Source organism: Maniola jurtina, chromosome 22 (assembly GCF_905333055.1).
Source record: "Maniola jurtina chromosome 22, ilManJurt1.1, whole genome shotgun sequence".
Classification (NCBI taxonomy): domain Eukaryota; kingdom Metazoa; phylum Arthropoda; class Insecta; order Lepidoptera; family Nymphalidae; genus Maniola; species Maniola jurtina.
The window spans coordinates 9,292,960-9,316,525 of NC_060050.1; the positions used below are offsets into that span (position 1 = coordinate 9,292,960).

General features: G+C 36.0%; 2 protein-coding genes across 4 annotated transcripts in view; both read left to right on the forward strand.

Annotated features, from left to right (window-relative positions):
- Positions 1–23,566, forward strand: part of LOC123876967 (UDP-glucosyltransferase 2-like) — a 38,440-nt gene that overhangs the window by 5,932 nt on the left and 8,942 nt on the right. The window contains exons 1-2 of one of the 3 annotated variants that reach the window (XM_045923427.1): positions 11,956–11,966; positions 13,263–13,268. The exons of the other annotated variants lie outside the window; for them this stretch is intronic. The gene's annotated coding sequence lies outside the window, so the exon portion shown is untranslated. Of the gene's footprint in view, positions 1–11,955; positions 11,967–13,262; positions 13,269–23,566 lie in introns of those variants that run through there. 3 annotated transcript variants of the gene reach the window in all.
- Positions 110–21,668, forward strand: LOC123876964 (UDP-glucosyltransferase 2-like). The gene is made up of 9 exons (XM_045923422.1): positions 110–528; positions 627–784; positions 1,557–1,647; positions 14,751–14,943; positions 17,980–18,177; positions 18,911–19,130; positions 19,709–19,928; positions 20,576–20,795; positions 21,238–21,668. The coding sequence occupies exons 2-9, from the start codon at positions 632–634 to the stop codon at positions 21,500–21,502; spliced, it is 1,560 nt and encodes a 519-aa protein (XP_045779378.1). The 5' UTR covers positions 110–528; positions 627–631; the 3' UTR covers positions 21,503–21,668.

Sequence of the window (23,566 nt, forward strand, 5' to 3'; positions counted from 1 at the left end):
AAATAGGGACATTATGTTATATCTTGTACGATGGTACGGATCCCTTCGTGTGCGAGTCAGACTCGCACTTACCCGTTTTTTATATGATTTATATACATGACTTGGCAATTTTATATGTAATGAGTGTTCTGTTGGTTCTGACGTGCTCTTCATTCATTTTTGTTTACATATACATTTACAGTTCCGGTTTGAATGTTATATTGTGTTAACACAGACATCATCAGTGTGATTTTTTATATTAATGGTATTTTATCTACAAAGCCCTGTAGAGGCAGACCTGTTAACTTTAATCAATGTTTTCGAGTACAATAATAGTAACTTATCATTTTTATCACATTGATTTATCATTCCACTACAGGAATAATTAACTAGTGAAACTAGCATTCTTCCTACACTATGATAAGTGCTATTGTTTAACGTGATAGTGTTTACATCATTTATATTAAAAGTGCGTTACATAATATTAAAAGGAAGTTAATTAATTTAGTGCTTTCATGGGAAAACTGGATTCAATTTTGGACATAAATTGTGAGTATAGTTGTGTTTTTAGAGTTCCGTACCTAAAAAAAAAAGTAATCCTGAGAGGATCACTTTGTAGTTATAATCTTAATATTTTTTATCCATAGAGAAGATGTGTAATCCGGCGCTTTGGTGCGTACTTATTCTGGCTTCAGTGTATGAAACAAATGCCTATAAGCTTCTCGTTGTCAGCCCACTCCCGGGCAAAAGCCATGCAATCCTGGGAGAGGGGATGGCTGAAAGTTTAGCGAATGCTGGACATGATGTAAGTGTTTTATCATCATCATGATTAACTCATCGCCGGCCCACTACTGAGTACAGGTCCCTCTCTGAAAGAGAAGGGTTTGGTTATAGTCCAACACGCTGGCCAAGTGCTGATTGGCACACTTCACACACCTTTGCAAACATTATAAAGAACTCTCTGACATGCAGGTCTCACGACGTTTTCCTTTATTTAATTAAGGTACCTGAAATATTAGGGGTGCGTGTCCGGGGTCGAACCTTCGATTCTCCGAATAGGATGCCGCCGTCTTCACTACTCGGCTATCACCGCTCTTTCATCTTTAATCCATACCTTTTTATATTATAAATGCGATGTGTCTGTCTGTCTGTGCTACCTTTTCACTACCCAACAGTTTAACCGATTCTGATGAAAGGTACAGGGTTAGCTTATATCCCGGGGACGGACAAGAGCTACTTTTTATCCCGGAAAATCAAAGAGTTCTCACGGGATTCCTAAAGACCCATCCGCTTAACCGATTTGTATGAAATTTGGTACCGAGGTAGCTTGCGTCCCTGTAATTGACATAGGCATTTAACCCAGAAAATCAAACAGTTCCCACGTTATCTTTAAAAACCTAAATCCACGCAGACGAAGTCGCGGGCATCCTCTAGTCATTAATAATAATTATTTGCAATAATATGTTTATTATCTGCAATAATAATTGTTTATTATCTGCCATATTGATGGTTTTTAATACCAAAAATAATTTTATCTGAAAAAGTTGTGTTACTATCCTAATTGTTTATATCTACAGGTAACTTACATGACAGTTTACTTGCCGGACAAACCAATACCACGGGTAACGATTGTCGATCTTAGCGAAAATCTGAAATATTTTCCTACAGGTACGGACTTGCTACTTAAATAATGTCATAATGATATTCTTACTTAAGGCTATCCTTGTCAACGATCCCCCGTCGATTTCCTACGTATGATATTATTGTTCTTATCTCTATCTGCCCTGGTTCGTGCATTCTCGGTTCCTAGATCGGTACATTTGTGATAACCAAATTTCAAATTGCTGTGATTGGCTGAATTTACCATGTTCTTGCTGCGACAGTGAGTTTGAGCCACTAGCGGAACAATGTTAGCCGGTCAGAAATGATTGCAATTAGTCAACCTGTTTGACGTCCGTGTTCTGTTTTCGATTACAAAAAAGAAAAAATTGTTGTTGCAATCATCAATTTTAGCAAATAGTGAAAGAGAGTCGGCCAATCAGAGGTCACAACTACCGTCACACTTTCTGTCACACTATGGCAGTAGGCATACCGAGTAATGAAAACAATTTTTCATTCTGTCTAGGTCGAAGTAGGGTTGCCACCTGGCTCTTTTTGATTTACAGGCTACCACCATAAAAAATACGGGGTTTAGATTTGAAGAAATTTGAAATTTTGAAGTATTTGAAGAATATATAATATATAGGCGGTGTTTCTCTCTGAAATGCATGGAAAGCCTATTTAGATATTTCAATTTATTTATAAGTTTTGTATTTTTTCTCTGTATGTTGCCGTATCTTGATTGGTGAACTGTGTTTGCAATGTGGTTTTAAATAAAAGATTTATTTATTTAAATAGCTTTTAAAAACTCTTAGTGTTGTAAAGCAAAATGTTATACATTTCATGCATACAATCTTCTCATTTCAACTTAAAATTACATTTAATTTGTAATTCCACCTTCACAGTATCAATACTATGGCCGTAGCCAGGAATCGATTGCGGGAGAGGTTTTATTAGGGCCGGAACTGAATCCTGTCATGAGGAAAAAAACATTCGCTCAACTTTATGGGCTAATTACCTGGTTAGTGGAATTTCGCCTTTCAATTTGACAGTGAGATAAAATACAACAATAAAAAAGCGCGAGCGCAGTGAGCGTAAGTGTTTTTGGTTCAATACAGAAAAAATTAAAATGAAAGGGAAACGAGTGTAGCCATAGCAAGATTTTATTTTTAAAGCTTCCTATCCATACTAATATTACGAATACGACAGTATATCTATTTGCCTATCTATTTGTTAACCTTTCACGGCCCATCTTCTTTACCAAAATTTTGGTACTTACTATTCAGAGGTAACTTGCATCCCAGACATTTTTTTTAGGCGGCTTTTTAGCCCGGAAAATCCCCCACGGAATTTTTAAAAATCTAAATTCATGCAAACGAAATTGCGGGGTTTACACCAAGTAATAGAAATTCAAAGCGCGAGTGAAGTGAGCGCGAAATGTTTGATATATTTCCAAAAAAAAATTGGTAAGCAAATGCAAGAAATAGTGTAAGTATTATTTTAGGCTTAGGTTTTTGACGGCTTCCCAGGTGCAGTCGCCATTTCGAAATTTCTGGTCTGGTGGGAGGCTTCGGTCATGGCTAGTTATATGGTTAGTATGGCCCTAACGGCCAAGAAATTAGACTGTATCATCACTTACCACTAGAAAAGATTAAAGTCACGGGCTAACTTGTATAAAAAAAGGCTTACATCCTCAAACCAAGCCCCGCCGCCTTGGCTACGACCATGATCAATATCGAGTGGGTTTCGGCTACGCATTGCCGCAAAAGGAAAATATTCTTTCTACTGGACATAACGTCAGTGTTTGATTTCGCCAGCCAGCTCCTGCTGAATTTGTAAAAAACCGGCCAGGTGCGAGTCAGACCCACGCACCGAGGGTTCCGTATTCGGGTATTTTTTCCGACATTTTACTCGAGAAATCAAAAACTGTTATGCATTAAAAAAATATGCATAAAAATAAATAAAAATCTGTTTTAGAATGAACAGGTAAAGCCCTTTCATATGATAACCCACTTGATATATGTAGTTATCTTACTTTGAAAATTGAAAATACTAATATTTGTTCATGAACACATGACACACGGATAGAAGGACAGATGGACAGACGGACAGACGGAAAGACTGATAGACTGACAGACAACGAAGTGATCCTATAAGAGTTCTTTTTTGCTTTTGAGTTACGGAACCCTAAAAATATTTAGTTTTATTTGCCCCGTATTTTATTTTCATAATTACAGGTTTCTGTATCCTGAAATACGGGGTAACCAGTAAAATACGGGGCCTCTGGCAACCCTATTCGGAAAACACTGTCACATTCAAGTTAATGTCAAATATTTTGTTTTCAATTACAGAAAGCTGCATCAATCATTATTACAATATTTTCTTTGTTGTGATTGGCTGAATTTTTGAGTTTCAGCCAATAAACAGACTGTTTGCCAATTAAACGTCATAACAATATAAATGCCAGAAAGTTTAACCAAATAAAACAAACTTAATGAGAACCTAGTGAGAATGCAAACGGCACACAATTTATAATACATATTATGTTAGTCGTATATAATAGATATTATAGTAGTCGTTCACTTTGGTAATAGTCAGATTGTCATCAGTAAAATTGATATTGGTCGATGTATCGTAAATTATTGTTTCGGTGACAAATATTTTTATTATCTATTTATCTTTGAACAGAATGGAATAGAATGAAATGGAATGGAATACAATGATAAATTTTTATTCCTGTAAACTTTTAGGTAAACTTCAAAGTGTTTTTGGATGGTCAGAAAAATTTACCACTGGTTCGGAATGCCGTTCCTACGTTTTCTAGGGTTTCGTACCTCAAAATGAAAAACGGAACTCTTATAGGATCACTTTCTTGTCTATCTCTCTGTCTGTCGTGTGTGTCAAGAAAACCTCTAGGGTACTTCCCGTTGACTCAAAACCATGAAATTTGGCAGGTAACCTAACTGCGTAATTTTGGGTAGTTTTTTTAATCGATAAAGAAAGTTTGCGACATTGTTCAATAAAAAATTTGGATTCCAACTCCTCAACCCTGATGTTGCAGGGGACCTGACTACTAAAGCTAATGGGATTTAAAAAGTGTCGATTATTAATTGATATTGAAGGTATCTATACCAAGTAAACACTTTGTCGTTGACCTCAACCCTGATGCTGTAAGAAATTGCATTCCTAAATCCTGGTGATCCCTCGGGATTTGAAAAGGATCATCCGTTTAAATATTCTTACCTGATACAGAAACAAGTTGCATCCCGGGGACGGGCTATTACGGAGAGGCAACTTTTGTTCTGGGAAATGAAAGGATCGGGATTTTTAAAAACCTAAATCCACGCGAGCGAAGCTGCGGGCATTAGCTAGTTGTAAATATATTTAGAAGCTACTATAAGATAATAGATAAGGTACTTATTTCCTTATATTTTTATTGTATGGCAGCGCGCGGTTTTAAATTATAAATTGCACGTCCTGTCCTTTTCTGTAATACATTTTTTTCTCAATATCTACCGCTTTATCTCATAGCAAGAGTCCGTAAGACATAATACAGTGAAAATAAGCAAAATATACAATTTTTGCAGTTTCCACGTCAGTACCTGTCGAATTTTTCTAACAGTGTAAGCAGCAGAGCTGAGTTTACCATCAAGTGTTGATATGTGGGTGTTCCATAGAAGCTTTGCATCTAACATTATACCGAGAAACACGGGGTTCTCCTTTATTTTCAACATATGATTATTTATCAATGAATTTATGTCATTTAAGGTCCTGGTATTGGGCAGTGTGAATTCAACACACTTAGATTTCTTTGCATTTGGAAGTAAATTGTTAGCAATAAATCAGAGAGTGACCTGTGATATGGCATTACATATAGTATACATTGTCAAAAATTATAATATTAAAGCTGTGCGTATTGCGTGAGGAATAGGTTGCAAGAGAGTTGCAACTTGCAGGGTTTGATGCATGCGCTATTGCCAGCAAACATGAGACATATTTTTATCTACAGGCAACGTCTGAGTAGGTAACGCATACGTCTAACGCAAGTTGAAATGTACCAGTGTATTTAGTTAGACCTATCGACAAGTTTGGAGTTGGGTGCAGTCTAAATGTGGCCCGTGTGTTTAGACTGTCAGTTTCTGTCAGTTTCACGTGTCGTCCCCCGCACTTCACCACCCCGCTTGCACAAATCGAGACAGCACGAAATTTTCAAGATTTCTGGGTGTAATTTCTGGTTTTCGTAGTTCCCACATAATTATAACAATATAAAATATATAACGATAAATTTTTTTACTACATAATATTCATTAAATTTTCTAGGTCTGTGGTTTTTCCAAATTTCATTAAATTGCTTCCTTGTCTAGAAAAACGAGCACAAAGTTGGGCCTTTTTTTAAAGAAAAATACAAATCTTTGAGCCCCTGTAATTTTAAAACTACATATTTTTAGAAAAATCTAAAACACCACAGACACAGATATTAGTTTCTAGACTATGTCTGCAAAATTTCATGGACTTTGGTTGCTTAATATTCAAATGAAATGGGAACTACGATTGTATGGAGTAAGTGACGGAGAGAGCTCTGTTAAGGTAATTGCTATTTGACAAATCGCAAAAATGCTGTACTTTGAAGTAAATTGTTTATTTTTCTAAAGCATTAACAGCTATTAAATACATGCAATTAAAAACTTCAGTTTGTGAAGATTATAAGGGCCTTTTTTAATTTAGTATACATTATCCCAATAATAAAAAAAAACCAAGTTGAAAACATTGCTGTTCGCAACTTGTTCTGTAAAAGTTTTCTTTAACATCTTGATACTTTGAAGCCAACCTCCAGAAAATGATATGTTTAGGTTTAGCAATCAATTTTAACTGTTAGTTTTATACTAAATGTTTTTCGTTTCTTAAATAATCTAAAACTAACCAAAAAACTTCCTGTGCTATTTATTTTCTTGCAGGCGCTCTATGGAATTCAGTGTCCACTGGACTGTCATGGCGGAAGGACTGTGCGCGTCATTTCGTCGCAAAATATTATTTAAAATGAATATAAGCTTATTATTTTTGAATGAAAGTTGTGTTTATAATCGTTGAAAAATAAAATAGGGATTTTTTCATTTCTAAATGAAGCCTGCTTATATACTAAATTTTATTCTAAAGTTACGGTTTTACCAGGTAAATACTCGGAGGTTGTCATAGATTATGATGACAGATAGTAAGTGTTCTAAATAGGTATTATACCTATGTTAGGAGATAGCGCGCCTCGTTCCGGGTGCCGTGTTCCGAAATGGATTTCGTAGTAGTGCAAGTTTGGTGCAAGCCCCACATGACGGAGGGGTATGCGTCAGGCATTTCCTGTGTACAAAAAAAAGACCTATATTTCGGATCCATATTTCATCACTGACAATATGCACTATTCAAAGACTGTTCTTCAAGCATTGAGGAATTTTGGACAGAGACATCTCGAAGGTTCCCGAAGGCTGCCTGAGTTAGATTTGTCGGCTAGCTAGCTTTTTTCGAAATTGGACTTACTTAGCTGGATTGTGTGTTAGAGATTTCTTATGAGATATTATATGTACATAATATAACCATCATAAGGAAGCTCAGATTCATGCTGCGGGCAATGGGGAGAGCCTAAAGGTTGGAACGCCATTTCGGCGGCCGTGTTTCCTGCCATATATACCATAGATACCTGCAAGCCAAGAGTGAATAGGCATCTTCCAGGTAAGCGTGCTCCAACTTGGACCTCATCATTGCTTTCTTTAAAGCATGATTGTCGTCAAGCGCAAGCGCAAAGATTCAGGCGGCGCAAACCCGTAGCATGTGGAAGACCCTATTAAAGACCTATGTTCACTGTGGACGTCTGTCGGTTGATGTTGATGATTATGTCTTTAGTGCAAGTAGTTCAGTAGTTTCAGAGTTTATCGATAACAAACAAACAAACCTTTCCTCTTCATAATATATGTACTTAGTAGCGCAAACTTGGAAAAAATCTCGAGGAAACTCTTTGATTTTCCGAGATAAATGTCATTTTACCTGGCAGCCCTAATCAATTTTATCACTGATAATAATAACTAATTCATAACCGTTAAAACTAAGAGTCAAAATCTCGTTTTTCTAGTCGAGTTCCGTAGGCTCTTTGAACCCACCGCATTATTATCCCAAGAAAACCTACCATTAGATGTAGGAATAATGGAAAGAGGTCATAACCCTCAGCAATAAAGAATACGATGCGGAGAGAGATGTCACTCTCAAGGTCTTTAAATGTATCCATGCAAAAAACCACGTCGACTGGTTGCTCCGTTGCAGCGTGATTGAATAATAAACCAACAAACACACTTTCGCATTTGAAATATGGCCAGTGATTATAAGAAACAGTTTAAATCTCTCTCTGCTCTCCGAGAGACGTTAGGCAAAGTGAACACGAATTATGACACTTCTGTGTTCTTATACAAGCTTAGGTCTCTCAATTTTGTCAATTAATGTCAAATTTCTTTCTCAGATCAAAACCTAGTAAGTGGTTTAAATTCAAGAGAAGTTTAGGCCGTAGTCTTCAACAAGAAACTCGGCGGTTGCTCTTTTCAAAGATTTGATATACAATATTAAATTGCTTAAAACGCACATAACTGAAAAGTTAGTAGTGCGTGATTCCAGGATCGAACCCCCGACCTTCGATTAGGAGGCGGACGTTCTAACCACTAGGCTATGACAGTTTTTAAATTAAAGGGGTTTAAATATTTTAGTGTGAAGACTGGCCTACACATTTATTCATTAGATGTGCATCACTTTCTTTTTTAGGGTTCCGTACCTCAAAATGAAAAACGGAGCTCTTAAAGGATCACTTCGTTGTCTGTCCATTTGTCCGTCCGTCCGTCAAGAAAACCTATACAGTACTTCCCGTTGATCTAGAATCACGAAATTTGTTCTCGGATTTATTCCTTTACTTGGGCTATGAGAGTTGAGACCTATCTACCTGCCCATAATTCTAGGTTAACGGGAAATACCCTATCGGTTTTCTTGACAGACACGACAGACGGACAGACGGACAGAAAGACAGACAACAAAGTGATCCTATAAGGGTCCCGTGTTTCCTTTTGAGATATGGAACCTTAAAAACATTATGTAAGTATGCAAAGTATTTCCCTTGCAAGCCATATTTAACAGTTGACATGTAGAGGTCATTGACTTTTCCTATCTTACTTTTAAGTTTTAATGCATCATTAAGTATTTACTGTTTTGACATGGTATTTAGATAATGGGTGATATTTATTTTATTTTATCTAATTCCTTTGAAAAACTTAGTAAGGCGCATTAATCTATAAAAAACCTAGCCAGTTCATAGACTTACTATGTTTTAAAATGGTCAAAGCGACTTACTAGCTTTTAATTTTACTTTAATGTGGGTGTCCTTACAATACAACGGGACATACTATGAAAGTTAGGCTTATGACATAAAACGATTTTCGGAAAAATGACATTTACTTTGTTTTGATATGGGGCGGTCGATATAATTAGGTACTAGGGTAAAGGCTCAAGTAAATGAACAGATTGGACGTTTTTACATGTATTAAGAGCTGGAATAAAAAACCGGCTGATATACCTTTTTTAAATATTTTCTTACAAATTCTTACACTTTTTTCAATTTCAATTTCAAAACCGTGTTCCGTTCAAACCGTTCAAAAGTGCGTGTGCGTGCGTCCATGTGTGTGTGTGAGTGTGTGTGAGTATATACTTGTCTGTATGTTTGTACGAGTGTTTGTTAGTGTGGTATTGCGTTGTATAACCACATGTGTAGCGAACAGAGTCAAAGCTTCATACAAGCGCGCTACGATAGGTACACTACTACAAGCTTGAGGCGCGTGTGTGCGTGAGCACAGGCGCTACGTCGCGTACGGAGAGAAATCGGTTTATATCGGCTCGGCCTGTGCTCAAGCTCAGGGGCTGCAGTACACGTCGCGCGTCGTGTTTTCATTTAATTTAATGTTAATGATAATAATTTAAATAGTGTTTAAAATCTATTTTCTTGAACTGTCATAGATTTTGTTCAAAATCAATATCTGAGGATCCCTAGGATCACAAAACAGGATATTGTTACCAAATTTAAAAAAATCGACGCCATTTTGAAATTCTTTGTTAATTGACCGATTTCGTTCAAAATCGATATTTAGAGCTCCCTGGGATCACAAAATAAGAAACTGTTACCAAAATTTAAAAAAGTCGACGCCATTTTGAAATTCTTTGTAAATTGACCGATTTCGTTCAAAATCGATATTTAGAGCTCCCTGGGATCACGAAATAAGAAACTGTTACCAAAATTTAAAAAAGTCGACGCCATTTTGAAATTCTTTGTTAATTGACCGATTTCGTTCAAAATCGATATTTAGAGCTCCCTGGGATCACGAAATAAGAAACTGTTACCAAAATTTAAAAAAGTCGACGCCATTTTGAAATTCTTTGTAAATTGACCGATTTCGTTCAAAATCGATATTTAGAGCTCCCTGGGATCACGAAATAAGAAACTGTTACCAAAATTTAAAAAAGTCGACGCCATTTTGAAATTCTTTGTTAATTGACCGATTTCGTTCAAAATCGATATTTAGAGCTCCCTGGGATCACGAAATAAGAAACTGTTACCAAAATTTAAAAAAGTCGACGCCATTTTGAAATTCTTTGTTAATTGACCGATTTCGTTCAAAATCGATATTTAGAGCTCCCTGGGATCACGAAATAAGAAACTGTTACCAAAATTTAAAAAAGTCGACGCCATTTTGAAATTCTTTGTTAATTGACCGATTTCGTTCAAAATCGATATTTAGAGCTCCCTGCGATCACAAAATAAGAAACTGTTACCAAAATTTAAAAAAGTCGACGCCATTTTGAAATTCTTTGTTAATTGACCGATTTCGTTCAAAATCGATATTTAGAGCTCCCTGGGATCACAAAATAAGAAACTGTTATCAAAATTTAAAAAAGTCGACGCCATTTTGAAATTCTTTGTTAATTGACCGATTTCGTTCAAAATCGATATTTAGAGCTCCCTGCGATCACAAAATAAGAAACTGTTACCAAAATTTAAAAAAGTCGACGCCATTTTGAAATTCTTTGTTAATTGACCGATTTCGTTCAAAATCGATATTTAGAGCTCCCTGGGATCACAAAATAAGAAACTGTTACCAAAATTTAAAAAAGTCGACGCCATTTTGAAATTCTTTGTTAATTGACCGATTTTGTTCAAAATCGATATTTAGAGCTCCCTGGGATCACAAAATAGGAACCTGTAACCAAAATTTAAAAAAGTTGGCACCATTTATAATTCTTTCTAAATTGACTGATTTCGTTCAAAATCGATATTTAGATCTATCGATCGATATTTAAAGATCGATATTTAAACTAGGCAATCACAACAAAAACAAACTTTACCATCTTGTTGAACAAATAACTATTGTTAATTAAATTGTATCCTCCAGTGCCAGCCCTACCAAAATAGTTATAAATTTTGCTCGCTTCTTAGAAGCTTTGCCTCTGTTTGCTACTCTATGGTATAACACCATGTTAGTAAATCTTAGTATATTTTTAACCGACTTTAAAAAAAGGAAGAGGTTCTGAATTCGTTGGTATCTTTTTTTTTATGTATGTTCCCCGATTACTCAAAGACGCCTGGACCGATTTGGATTTTTTTTTTGTTTGATAGGGTATACTTTGCAAGTGGTCCCATATAAATTTGGTAAAGATCTGATGAATATCTTTGAAGATGGAGAACAGAACTCCTCAATGGATAAGAGCAAATTCAATTTTTTTTTTAATGTATGTTCACCGATTGCTCAAAGACGCCTGGACCGATCTGGATTTTTTTTTTTTTTGGAAAGCTAGGTATACTTTGCAGGTGGTCCCATATAAATTTGATGAAGTTCTGATGAATATCTTCTGAGATGGAGAACAGAACTCCTCAATGGATAAGAGCAAATTGCTCGCGATCAGTGTAATTGCTTAGTAAACAGTAGGGTTTTAGCTGGGCATGGCATATTATTATAGTACAGTGGGGCCACTAAAAATTTTGAAATAAAAAATTTTCAAAATAAAAATAAAACCGACTTCAAAAACCACAATAATTTAAATTATTTTTTACTTTTTAGTGTTTGTGATTTTGAAGTCGGTTCTATTTTTCTTTTGAATTTTTTTTATATTTATTCTGGTATTCTGCTTTCTTGGATATGGATCCCTCTTGGGTATCCCCATTTCTCTCTGTCTTTGGTACTATCAAGCTAATTTTCTCTCGCGATTTGCACAATAGCATTAGACCAACGCGTCTTCGGTCTACCTACCTGTCTTTCTTTCATCTGTAAAAATCGATACAATATGACCATTTGCATTTCAGTTTTAGGGCATGTCTCAAGGTGTCTGTAGGCTTTGTCTTTTTTCTTATGTCTTCAATTCTCACTTTGAATATTTTTTGCTTAATTTATGCACCTTGCCATCGCCCTTTAGCAAGTCACTATTTCTTTTTATATTCTTTGTCTGGACCCATGTTTGGCTGGCATAGGTAAGGCATGGCAGGATGCATGTATCTATAACGGATCTTTTAAGATGTACTGGGTAAGCTCCTTTCATTCTTTCCTTTTGTGCCCAGTAAAACAAGCATACTCGGGCTACTTTGAGAACCCATTAGCAGCTAACAGCAAGGCCTGGACTCAAATTTTTATATGTGGAAGCTGTATTTCCTCGTTGCGTTTATGAGCAAATAAGAATAGTTAACTACTTTTACTAAAAAAAAATTTTATAATTTGGCGCAAACCATCTAAACACCATGATGATTATTATTTCTGCATTGTGAATATTACCAGAAGAAACAGCAAAAAAAATTGTTCCAAGCGGCTCTATTGTAACTTGCAGTCTTCTAAAACAGGTTTTATTTATTATTATTATGTAAAATAGTTTTTGATTTATCGCGCAAAATGTAGAAAAAAATATACAATAAGTCAAAAACTGAAAATCTGACATTTTTTTTAAAATTCCAAGGCGAAAATATACTTAAGAATTTATTAATAGGAATCGAGAGTTTATGCACTAGATAGAGTTCGTTCATTCACTGAAATTCCCAGTTCATTTACTGGCAATTTATCCTTTTGTTAAATAAAATAATTTATAATAATTAATACCACGCATTTTTTTGCGTTTTTGATATTTAAATAATTTAAGAGTGTATACCTACTGTGTATAGACACAGATAAAAAAAAATATAAAAATTATATATAGAACGATTCTCATACATATATCTTAATTTTAGGTCAAAGTCAGGGTAGTCCTTATTCGTTCATGTACTGGATCTTTTACCCTCCTACGTCAAAATACTAAAAGTCCGCGTAAATTTCGCAGATTGAAATGTCTGCTTGATTAATTGTCAATAGAGGGTCATGACATGTCAAAATTGCTAGTTTGAAGGTGAAATCGTCAATGTCATTCGCATAGGTTTTCCTCTTAATAGTTTAACCAAAACTATTAATAGTTTAAGCCTCAATAGCTCAACAGGTTGAGGAGCCGACTGAATTCTAAAAGGTCGGTGGTTCAAACCCCACCCGTTGCCTACCCGTACCTACTCCTAATACAGCTTTTTTTTTTTTTAAAAAATATAAGCCATTTTAAATGAATAATATTCCCCTTTCCTCTCCAACTAAGCGTCAGGCTTGTGCTAGGAGTAGGTACGACAATAGTGCAACGGGCGGGGTTTGAACCGTCGACCTTTCGGTTGTCAGTCACTCCTTTACCGGTTGAGCTATTGAGGCTGCGCTTAGTTAGAGGGGAAAGGGGAATATTAGTCATGATTAACATGGCTAATATTCTTTTTTTCTTTATTCAGTTGGTTATTATTATTATAACAACTTATTTTTGAAACTTTGGGACCATCTCGCAAACTTCCGGTATTTAATGTGTAAAAAATGCAAATCTGGGAGAAATAGGTGTACTAGAAAGAAATAAGCACAGAATTAAGAATCTTCTACTTTTTATAGTTGGTTAAAAAAGGGGAAAAGAATATATTTTTTTAATAACTAAACAAGTATTTTAACAGCAAATTGTTGACCCTAGCCGAAACCACATAGGGTTTATTTACTGAAAGTCATATCTTATAGATATAATATCTGTAATATTAACTACTATTACTATAGGTATTCTGTTTACAACTAGGGCCGCTTTTTCCATCGTCAAATAACTTTTATCTGAGAAGTAAATTTTAGGGGTTGACATTTTTATATAGGATATCTGTCGATACGTCAAATTTATTTCTCAGATAAAAATTAACTGACGATTGAAAAATCGGCTCTTAATTTACCTTCTATGCTATATTAGTAATATATAAGATATATTGTGCGGACCTATTATGTATTTTAATAAGTACTGTTTTGGAGCTCTCTTTGCTTGTTTTTGGGCATATTCCTGTCATATCTATTTGGTTATTCGTATTGGCATGTTCTTGCAATTGACGTAGGTGGATTGTTTATAAACTAGAGTCAATTGAAGGCTTAAAGATAAAATGTAATTAATAAGTAGCTCTTCAACGTAATGTAAACACTTAAGGATCGCTAGTAATACTAATAGGTAGGTTTACCTAATTCACGATGATAGAAGATACAAAGCGCACGAGAGTAGAAGAGGTCTACGAATACGTGTATCTCTCGCAGCGAAATGGCATAAGCCGTTAGTTAGCCAACTCCCTTAGTGATATGGTTAACGCCCGGGAAATGTTAAAACGACTGCGGCCGGGCCCATGAATATTTATGTTTTAATCTAACTTAACCTTACTTTAGACTTTGGTACTCAGACTATATTCTGAACTGATGTATTTAATCGTAAAATCCCAGAGAAAGAAGAAGGGTGCCAAAATCTAAAGTTTGGTTAGGTAAGGTTAGAACATACATATATTCATTGTAATATTATAAGAGTAGGTAAAAAATTGTTAGCAAACGAGCTGGCAAGTCAGCTGATGTTAAGTGATTACCGCCATGAATATTTGCAGCACCATAGGAACCGCCGATGCATTGCCAGACTTTCAGGAATTTGGTGGTCCGCCCCTTGAATAACCCCATGTTGTAATCTAGTGGGAACACCACCGATGGGACTTAATTCCACAGTTTGGTTGACTATAACTCCACTAAATTTACATTTTTTCCTTGATTTGATTTTAGATGGAGCTCTAAATATAGCAAATGTTTTGGACAACACATCAAGCGGTAGTAATTTCTTCGCTTTCGTGCCAATTCTGATGAACATGAGCCGAAATACACTAAATCATCCAAACGTGCAAAAGCTAATGAGTGACAAAAGTCAACAGTTCGATGCTGTGCTTGCGGAATGGATGTTCAATGAGGTGTATGCTGGGTAATTATATAAACCTACTAGAAGATGCCCGCGACTTTGTCCGCGTGGATTTAGGTTTTTAAAGATCCCGTGGGAACGGTTTGATTTTCCGGGATAAAAAGTAACCTATGTCCGTCCCCGGGATATAAGCTAACCCTGTACCAAATTTCGTCAGAATCGGTTAAACTGTTGGACCGTAAAAAGGTAGCAGACAGACAGACAGACAGACACACTTTCGCATTTATAATATTAGTATGGATTAGTATAGATTGTTACGGCTATACTCATGTATACCGCGACCCTGCTGAGCTTGTAACGACCCTAAATTTTACACCAAAGTGTTAAAAAATTATATAAAAAAATAGTATTAAAATTTTTGCTTTAATTTTATCAAAATCAGGTCAGTGAATACTTGTAGAGATGTACTTACACATACGAACATAAAATTAATTCGTTTAGACGTTTTAATCTTAATGTGGGCCGACCGCATTTTCGAAAAGAGGCAAACACCGTTTGGCATGTCGGTGATGCAGCGGCGCGATCGACCGCGGTCGAATTGCGTCGCGAACGATGTGTGCGCGGGCGTTAGCGCTCGAAGCGAGTCGAAATCAATACATGAACGAAGAAACCCGCACAGCGGGACCGCGTGCATTTGCGTCGGCGGGCGGTGCCTGCGCGGACGTCGTAATGCGCGGAGATAATTAATTTGTTTAAATTCTGTACTGGGGCGATACATAAAGTTTATATTAAAGAATACTGAGTTGAGACACGGACCAAGTTGGTGTTTGGAGAGAAACATTCTAAGCAAACACTTGAATAGAAGGGACCACTTTAATTACACAGATATATTTGTTAAATAGGGGCGATACCTCCTAAGATCTAAAAGCGATTTATGTTTGAACTGTTGACGACGTGGCTGCTCAGGCGGGGAGAACCGCGTGTCCTCCGGATGTTCGGTGATCTTTGCTTGAGATGGCTTTCGGTGATATTAACTAACTATCTGACATATGACAGAGCGCGTTGGAAGAAACTTATGCGAGGGAGAACCCTGGTGCCTTTGATGCTTTGTCAATCCTAACTGAGGAGAGCCCTAGTGTCTTAGGCGCTTTGTGAATCCTTTGCTGAGATGATTCTAATGTGCTTTAATAACAGACTGACCACAGAGGGCAGGTAATGCTGCTGTTCTGTTTGTATTCTGACATTTGTTGGAATACTTAACCGCCTTGTGGTGGTTACCCAATATTAATAACATACCCATACAAAATTACGCTAATGCATATATATACTGAAGGTTGGGTTAAGGCCTGTGGATATTCCCGCAGTGAGTCTGACCCGTCCTTGAAACCTATTACAGGTCTGTAGTGGGAGGGCACCACTATAAAAATGCTATTTCAGCTTCGGCTGCAACGTGGGATCATAAGTGGCACGCACCACTTCCTAAAGTATGCTTGCATACGCTGCGCTGTTTATTTGGATGATGACGTGTGTGGGGGGGGAGCTACTGTTCATTGGTATTTTATGTGCCATATTGATCTCTTGATTTATCGAGGGTCCCAGTATGACGATGGGATACCAAGGGAAGGCAGAAGCTCACCGTACGTGGCGTGGTGGAGCTACGTACCATCATTCACTCTAAACCCCTTTTACGCCAACTGGAGTGAATGATGCCGCACACAACTTCTTCCTTTACGAAGGAAGAAGCACACACTCACACACACACGTCTAATAAGTAGGGCTCTATATGAAGTGTTGTCTTGTAAGAGCAGTCTCATGATCTTTTCATATTTTAAATGCGTTCCTATGCGGAACACACATTTAAATTCTCGAACTAGCACTTGTCTCACCATACCAAATGCTAAATAAATATTCATACACAAACAAAATACTTTCAATACTCGAACTAAGTACGCACTGGCAATAGTCTTGCCGGACCGAACGCTTGAGAGACATTATACGCAATCACACATTTTCAATACTTGAACTCTGTAAAGTCGTTTAGGTCTGATGAACTCATTATTTCCGACGCTCTAAAAGTTCTTGGTTTATTATGGACACAACATTACAAGGGGTCCTACCGCTATACGATACACGTGCCACTTTAAAGAAATTGTTTTAAAATGTAATCTTTAGAAAGATCCGAAGGAAAAATAGGGTAGAGTTTTTAGGACCCTTTAGTTCAGTTACAAGCTGAGTCCATATGAAACAGACAGACAAACAGACTAAAACGGATGAGTTCGCAACTAGTCGGGCTAGGTCGACTAGTTAATTACTTGTTTGCTAAATTGCTTTAATGATTTAAACTACTATACAATAATGATTTAAACTACTATAGAACAATAGAATAATCGATAAATATACGTTATAGTACCTAATAATCATGCGTCACCATTGCCAACGCTCCGTGGTTTGGATCATCAACATCTAGAAATGCCAAAAGTGATTGAAGAAATCCATACTCCATACTTACACATAATGCGAAAGTGTGTCTGTCTGTCTGTCTGCCTGCTACCTTTTCACGGCCCAACAGTTTAACCGATTCTGACGAAATTTGGTACAGGGTTAACTTATATCCCGGGGACGGACATAGGCTTTTTTATCCCGGAAAATCAAAGAGTTCCCACGGGATTTCCAAAAACCCATCCGTTTAACCGATTTGTAATAAATTTGGTGCCGAGGTAGCTTGCGTCCCTCTAATTGACATAAGCAACTTTTTATCAGCTAGGCATTGTAGCTCCTAGACTAATGAACCGATTTTAATTTAGTTTTTTTGTTTGAAAGGTGGCTTGATCGAGAGTTTTCTTAGCTATATTCTTCTCGGTAGGAACGGCATTCCGAACCAGTGGTAAATTATTTGACGATTCAAAAGCACTTGTAAAAGTTTATTTGAATAAAAATCTATTCTATTCTATTATAATCCAAGAAAATCGGTTAAGCCGTTTGAAAGTTATCAGCTTTTTTCTTATTACTGTAATCTTCACTTGTCGGGGGTTTATAAATTTTTAATTTACACTTGTGTCGATTGATTGCAACTACTGCAATCAAAAAAATATGTTTCAGATTTGCAGGCGTTTTCAACTGTCCATTAATATGGTTATCTACAGTAGATCCACATTGGATGGTATTACAATTAGTGGACGAGATGCCCAACCCAGCGTACACAGTGGACATCTTATCTGACAGCATTGCTCCCTTGACGTTTAAACAACGTGCAATTCAGCTGGGCTTACAAATTATGGGCAAGCTTCTTAAAATACTGTAAGTAATTTTAGAACTTTAGTAGTTGCATCCATAATCAATCAATCAATCAATCAATCAATCAGCCTGTTTGTGTCCACTGCTGGACATAGGCCTTCCCAAGAGCGCCACCACACACGATCCTCCACCTTCCTCATCCACCCACTTCCCGCTATCTTCTTAAGGTCGTCAGGAAGAGTCCGTCCATCGGGTCGGAGGTCGTCCCACACTACGCTTGCTCCATCCATAAACCATATCCATATAATTAGTATGAAGATTGATTACCTACCTATATTATAAATGCGAAAGTGTTTTTGTTTGTAGATTTATTAGTTTGTTCGTGTGACCTTCAATGAGGTCGCAACGGAGCAACGAATCAACGTGATTTTTTGTGTGGTTATAGTTAAGGACTTGGAGAGTGACATAAGCTACTTTTTATCCCGGAAATCAAAGAGGTCCCACGGGATTTCCAAAAACTAAATCCACGCGAACGATGTCGCGGGCATCAGCTAGTTAAATTATAACTCATTTGTTGGATTGTATATTATTATCAAACAGATATAGATCATCAAGAAGCAAAGGCTTCGACTCGCCTCAAAAAATTCTTGTTTGAAATATTCCATCCAGTATGTATAGTACAAAATAGAGATCATTGATTTCTACTTCCTACGGTATTAAAAAAAATACCAAGCCGCAAGTACTAATATTGTACAAAAGTTAATCAATTTTATTATATTTTCCTTGTTTACTACAGCTGGGTATCTGGCCTTGAACACGAACTGTATGACGAATATTTTGTTCCGGCTATTCGTCACAGATACAGTTCTGTCCCGTCTTTTGAGACGCTAAGGTATAATGCTTCTTTGATTCTAAGCAACTCTCACGTGTCGACGGGTAGTCCTATACGATTGCCACCTAACGTGATTCCTATAGGAGGATTTCATATCAAGCATGATGTAAAACCTTTGCCTGAGGTACGTCTAAACTTCACTTACTTTTTACTTATTTACTATCACTTTCACTTATTTTCATTATCGACATCAACTGAATAGATGTCAACTGTAGGTCTCTTTTAAGGATTAATCCTATAAGGACTTCCACACGCCACGGTCTTGCACTGCCTAAATCTAGCGGCTCCCTACGACTCGTTTGATATCATCTGCCCAACTAGTAGGCGATCTGACAACGCTGCCAACGCCAATTTTCCGATACTAGCACCTTTGGACTCCAAATTCTATTGATTTTTCGAACTATGTGTACTGATTATTGCCACTTCTTTTTTCAATCAATCAATCAATCAATCAATCAATCAATTTATTTATTTGCTGATACTTCAGCTTCGCAACCCATTGAACCATATCGATTACCAAAATTACCAAGCATAGCTCTCTCAATTACTCGCCGGCGAAAAGTTGATTTTTCATCGTTAAATTTTCTTTTACTAGTTTTGACATTCTTTGCATAGTTCCAATTTTTTTCTTTTTCTCACTAATCGAACGATTGAAAAATCCAAATTAAATTTAAATTTTAACAATATATTTTTCTATTTCAGAATCTGCAGAAACTTATGGATAAATCGCAGCATGGAGTTGTTTACTTTAGTATGGGTTCGAATTTACGAAGCAAACATTTCCCTGATGTAATCAAACAAGATTTGTTAAAAATGTTTAGTAAATTCAAGCAGACAGTAATATGGAAATTTGAAGAAGACTTGCCTAATACGCCTAGCAATGTCCATATTGTGCAATGGGCACCACAACAAAGTATTCTGGGTAAATACGGAATCTAATTTTTGCACGAAATATCGACTAACCTTTATCCTTTCAAATACTAAGCATGTTGAACCGACTCAAAAATAAAATTATCGAAAACATATCTGGTTAATAGACAAGATAGAAAATGTTGATAAGGTCAAAGATGGATCGCGCCTGCTAAAAATATATTTAATACATAGATTTTTTTATAAAAATAGTGAGCAAACGAGCAGGTAGGTCACCTGGTGTTAAGTGATTACCGCCGTTTATGAACATTTGCAGCACCAGAGTTACCGGCAATGCGTTGCCGGCCTAGCACCAGAGGTATAAAAATTCAAAACTTGTAAGATCAGGGAATGACAGCCAATAAAATAAAATGGAAGTGTTTAATGATGGTAATAATCACGGAAGTGGTAATAAGCTGCTTATTAATAAGTTCTTATAGAATTAAAAAGTTTTTACTAAATATAAACTTTTACAAAGTGCTTCTGAAGCGTCTAGTGAATCTACTACTGTTTCAAAATAATCAGTTTGGAAAGAAGAACTTGTCAAAAAATGTCTAAGAGTTAGTAAAAACACTTCTATTGGACATCAAAGCTAAAATAATAGAAATAATATAATAGGAAAAATTAAGCTAAGATTTTTAATAATAGTATTTTTTACAGCACATAAGAACTGTATCGTATTCATCACACATGGAGGTCTACTCTCGACCACGGAGTCGATGCATTTTGGAGTACCAACTATTGGAATACCAGTTTTCGGCGATCAATATGTAAACGTACAGAGAGCTGTTAAAAAGGGCTACGCTCAAAAAGTAGATTTATCTTATTCGATGGCTGCAGATTTGGAAAAAGCTATTCAAAATTTACTTGATAATCCAAAGTAAGTTTCATCAAATTACTTTAAGCTTTGATTTAGTTCAATAGCGTTATATTGAAATTCATTAGTGATTGTTCAAAGTTTACCTTCTAAGTTGAATTCGATATAAGATAAACATAAAACATTTTTTTTAAATCATAATATTTTGAGTATTTGGAAATGTTTTAACCCCCAATCCAAAAAGAGGGGTGTTATAAGTTTGATGTGTGTATCTGTGTATCTGTCTGTGGCACCGTAACGCCTAAACTAATGAACCAATTTTAATTTAATTTTGTTTTTGTTTGAAAGGTGGCTTGATCGAGAGTGTTCTTAGCTATAATCCAAGAAAATCGGTTCAGCCGTTTGAAAGTTATCAGCTCTTTTCTAGTTACTGGTGTTATACATTTTTAATTTACACTTGTGGTGAAAGTGATCACCCTTGTATAACCCCAAACTTTGTTTCTAGATACGCAACGAGAGTCAAGGAATTGTCACAGATATACCACGACAGACCCGTGCTACCTGCTAAATCACTAGTTCACTGGGTTGAACACGTTGTGAAGACTAGAGGAGCACTACATCTACGCTCTCCAGCATTTTTGGTACCCTGGTACCAGAAGCTCTACTTGGATCTTATTTTAGTTGTACTAGTCATTATTTTAGCTTTAAAATATGCTTTTAGATACATTATGAATCGCTTATTTACAAAAAGAAAGGAAAAAGCTAATTAGGTATTTTAATTCAAAAAGTTAGATAAGTACATATTTGATTATAAGCTATATAACTAGAGTGATACATAATATAGTATAATGTATAACATAATTAGAGTAAGAATAAAATTTTGTAATAGTCTATGAATATGTGAAAACGAATAAACAAAGACAAATGACATACTTATTAGATTTTATTTTAATTATTTCTTACAAACTGCGCACGAGCATACTATGCCGCTGTACATTCTATGTAAACAGTAACTATACTTCAGTGATGTCAACAAGGTAAACACATCCACTTAACCAACAAAGCAAGTCAAGGACGCATTTAACGCATGGGTGGATTTCAAAATCGGTCAAAACATCATGGTTTCGTGTATAAAACTATTTTTACCCTCGGGGGTTAAAAATAGTTAGTAAAAATAGTCAAAAAGAGGGGTGTTATAAGTTTGACGTGTGTATCTGTGCATCTGTGTATCTGTCTGTGGCATCGTAGCTCCTAAACGAATGAACCGATTTCAATTTAGTTTTTTTGTTTGAAAGGTGGCTTGATCGAGAGTGTTCTTAGCTATAATCGAAGAAAATCGGTTCAGACGTTTGAAAGTTATCAGCTCTTTTCTAGTTTTCTTGTAGAGATTTTTGTGTCGTGGTTTTTTTAAATTTTGTGTTATACTTGTTGGCTTACAATTTATAAGTTAAAGGTCCTTTTATCCAAATTTCAGCAAAGTCTTAAAGTCCATAGTTTTGTTAATAAAAAAAATATACCTACTGAGAAGAATGATCAGCAATGTCACCGCCATCCAGGAAGAATACATTCTCGGGCGCCGTTTCACTGACAAACAGCTGTTGGGCTTTTTAGATTTTACCTCTCTAGCTCAAATAGGGCGCGTTTGCTGCCCAAAACCAGTGAGCAAAAGTCGTTTTTGCTCACCCAGTGAGAAAAAGTGTTTTGAATTTAGAACGCCTTGGATTGGCATTTCTTCAATTCATCGTCTCAAGAAACGTTTGGAAATGTTGTGTATAAAAATATTGCATATCCCATACATTTTAAATCGACAATTTTTTTAACAAATAGCCTTTGTGTTAATCTATCTCCATTCCAAATTTCGGCCAAATCCGTACGGTAGTTTTTGCGTGAAAGAGTAACAAACATACACACAAACTTTCACCTTTATAATATAAGTGTGAAGTGTGATAGAGAGTCGGGGCATTGAATCAAATTATATCGACCTAAATAATTATTATGATAGTACAATATATCAAAATTGCTGCTACATAGCTCGTGGCCGCGACTTCGTCCGCGTGGATTTAGGTTTCTGAAATTCCCATGGGAACTCTTTGAGTTTCCGGAATAAAAAGTAACTACCATACCCATGCAAAAAATTATATTGTTCCGTTTATCCTTGAGATGTGATTGAAGGACAAATCAACAAACTAATAGGCCACTAAACAATCACTTTTGCACTTATAGGTAGTGATAGCCACATCACCATTACTGCGCGTTTTTTTGTTGCTGTAACTACCTAGGTAATTGTTTTTGTTTAGATAAGTATTAGAATCAGATAAGTTTTATTACCATCATCGTTACTAAGTAACATTGTACTGTCTGCCTTTTGTATAAAGCTTTTTTTTTTATTTGTACCAGAAAGTTGTAAAAATAAAAATAATAAGAAAGAAAAAGTGGACAGGGAAGCACTTTTCTCTATAAGAGATCTCTCTCTACCAGTGACCCTTGGCAGTGCGGGAGGTTGTAAAGGGAGTAGAATAGGTACAGCCAAGATAGACAATAATAATTATGAAAAAAAAGGCTTAGTAGATATTATGTTATAATATATAATATACAAGTATTTATATATTAAAATAGGCTTACAAAAACATACATACTTTAATACATAAATATATACTTATAGTAATAAATATATACATATTTTACTTTTAATAAAGCTTATTTCACTATGGGATATCACACTTCACACTTAATATTATAAAGGAGAAAGTTTGTATGTGTGTGTGTGTGTGTTTGTATGCTTGTTACTCCTTCACGCAAAAACTACTGGATGGATTTGGCTGAAATTCAGAATG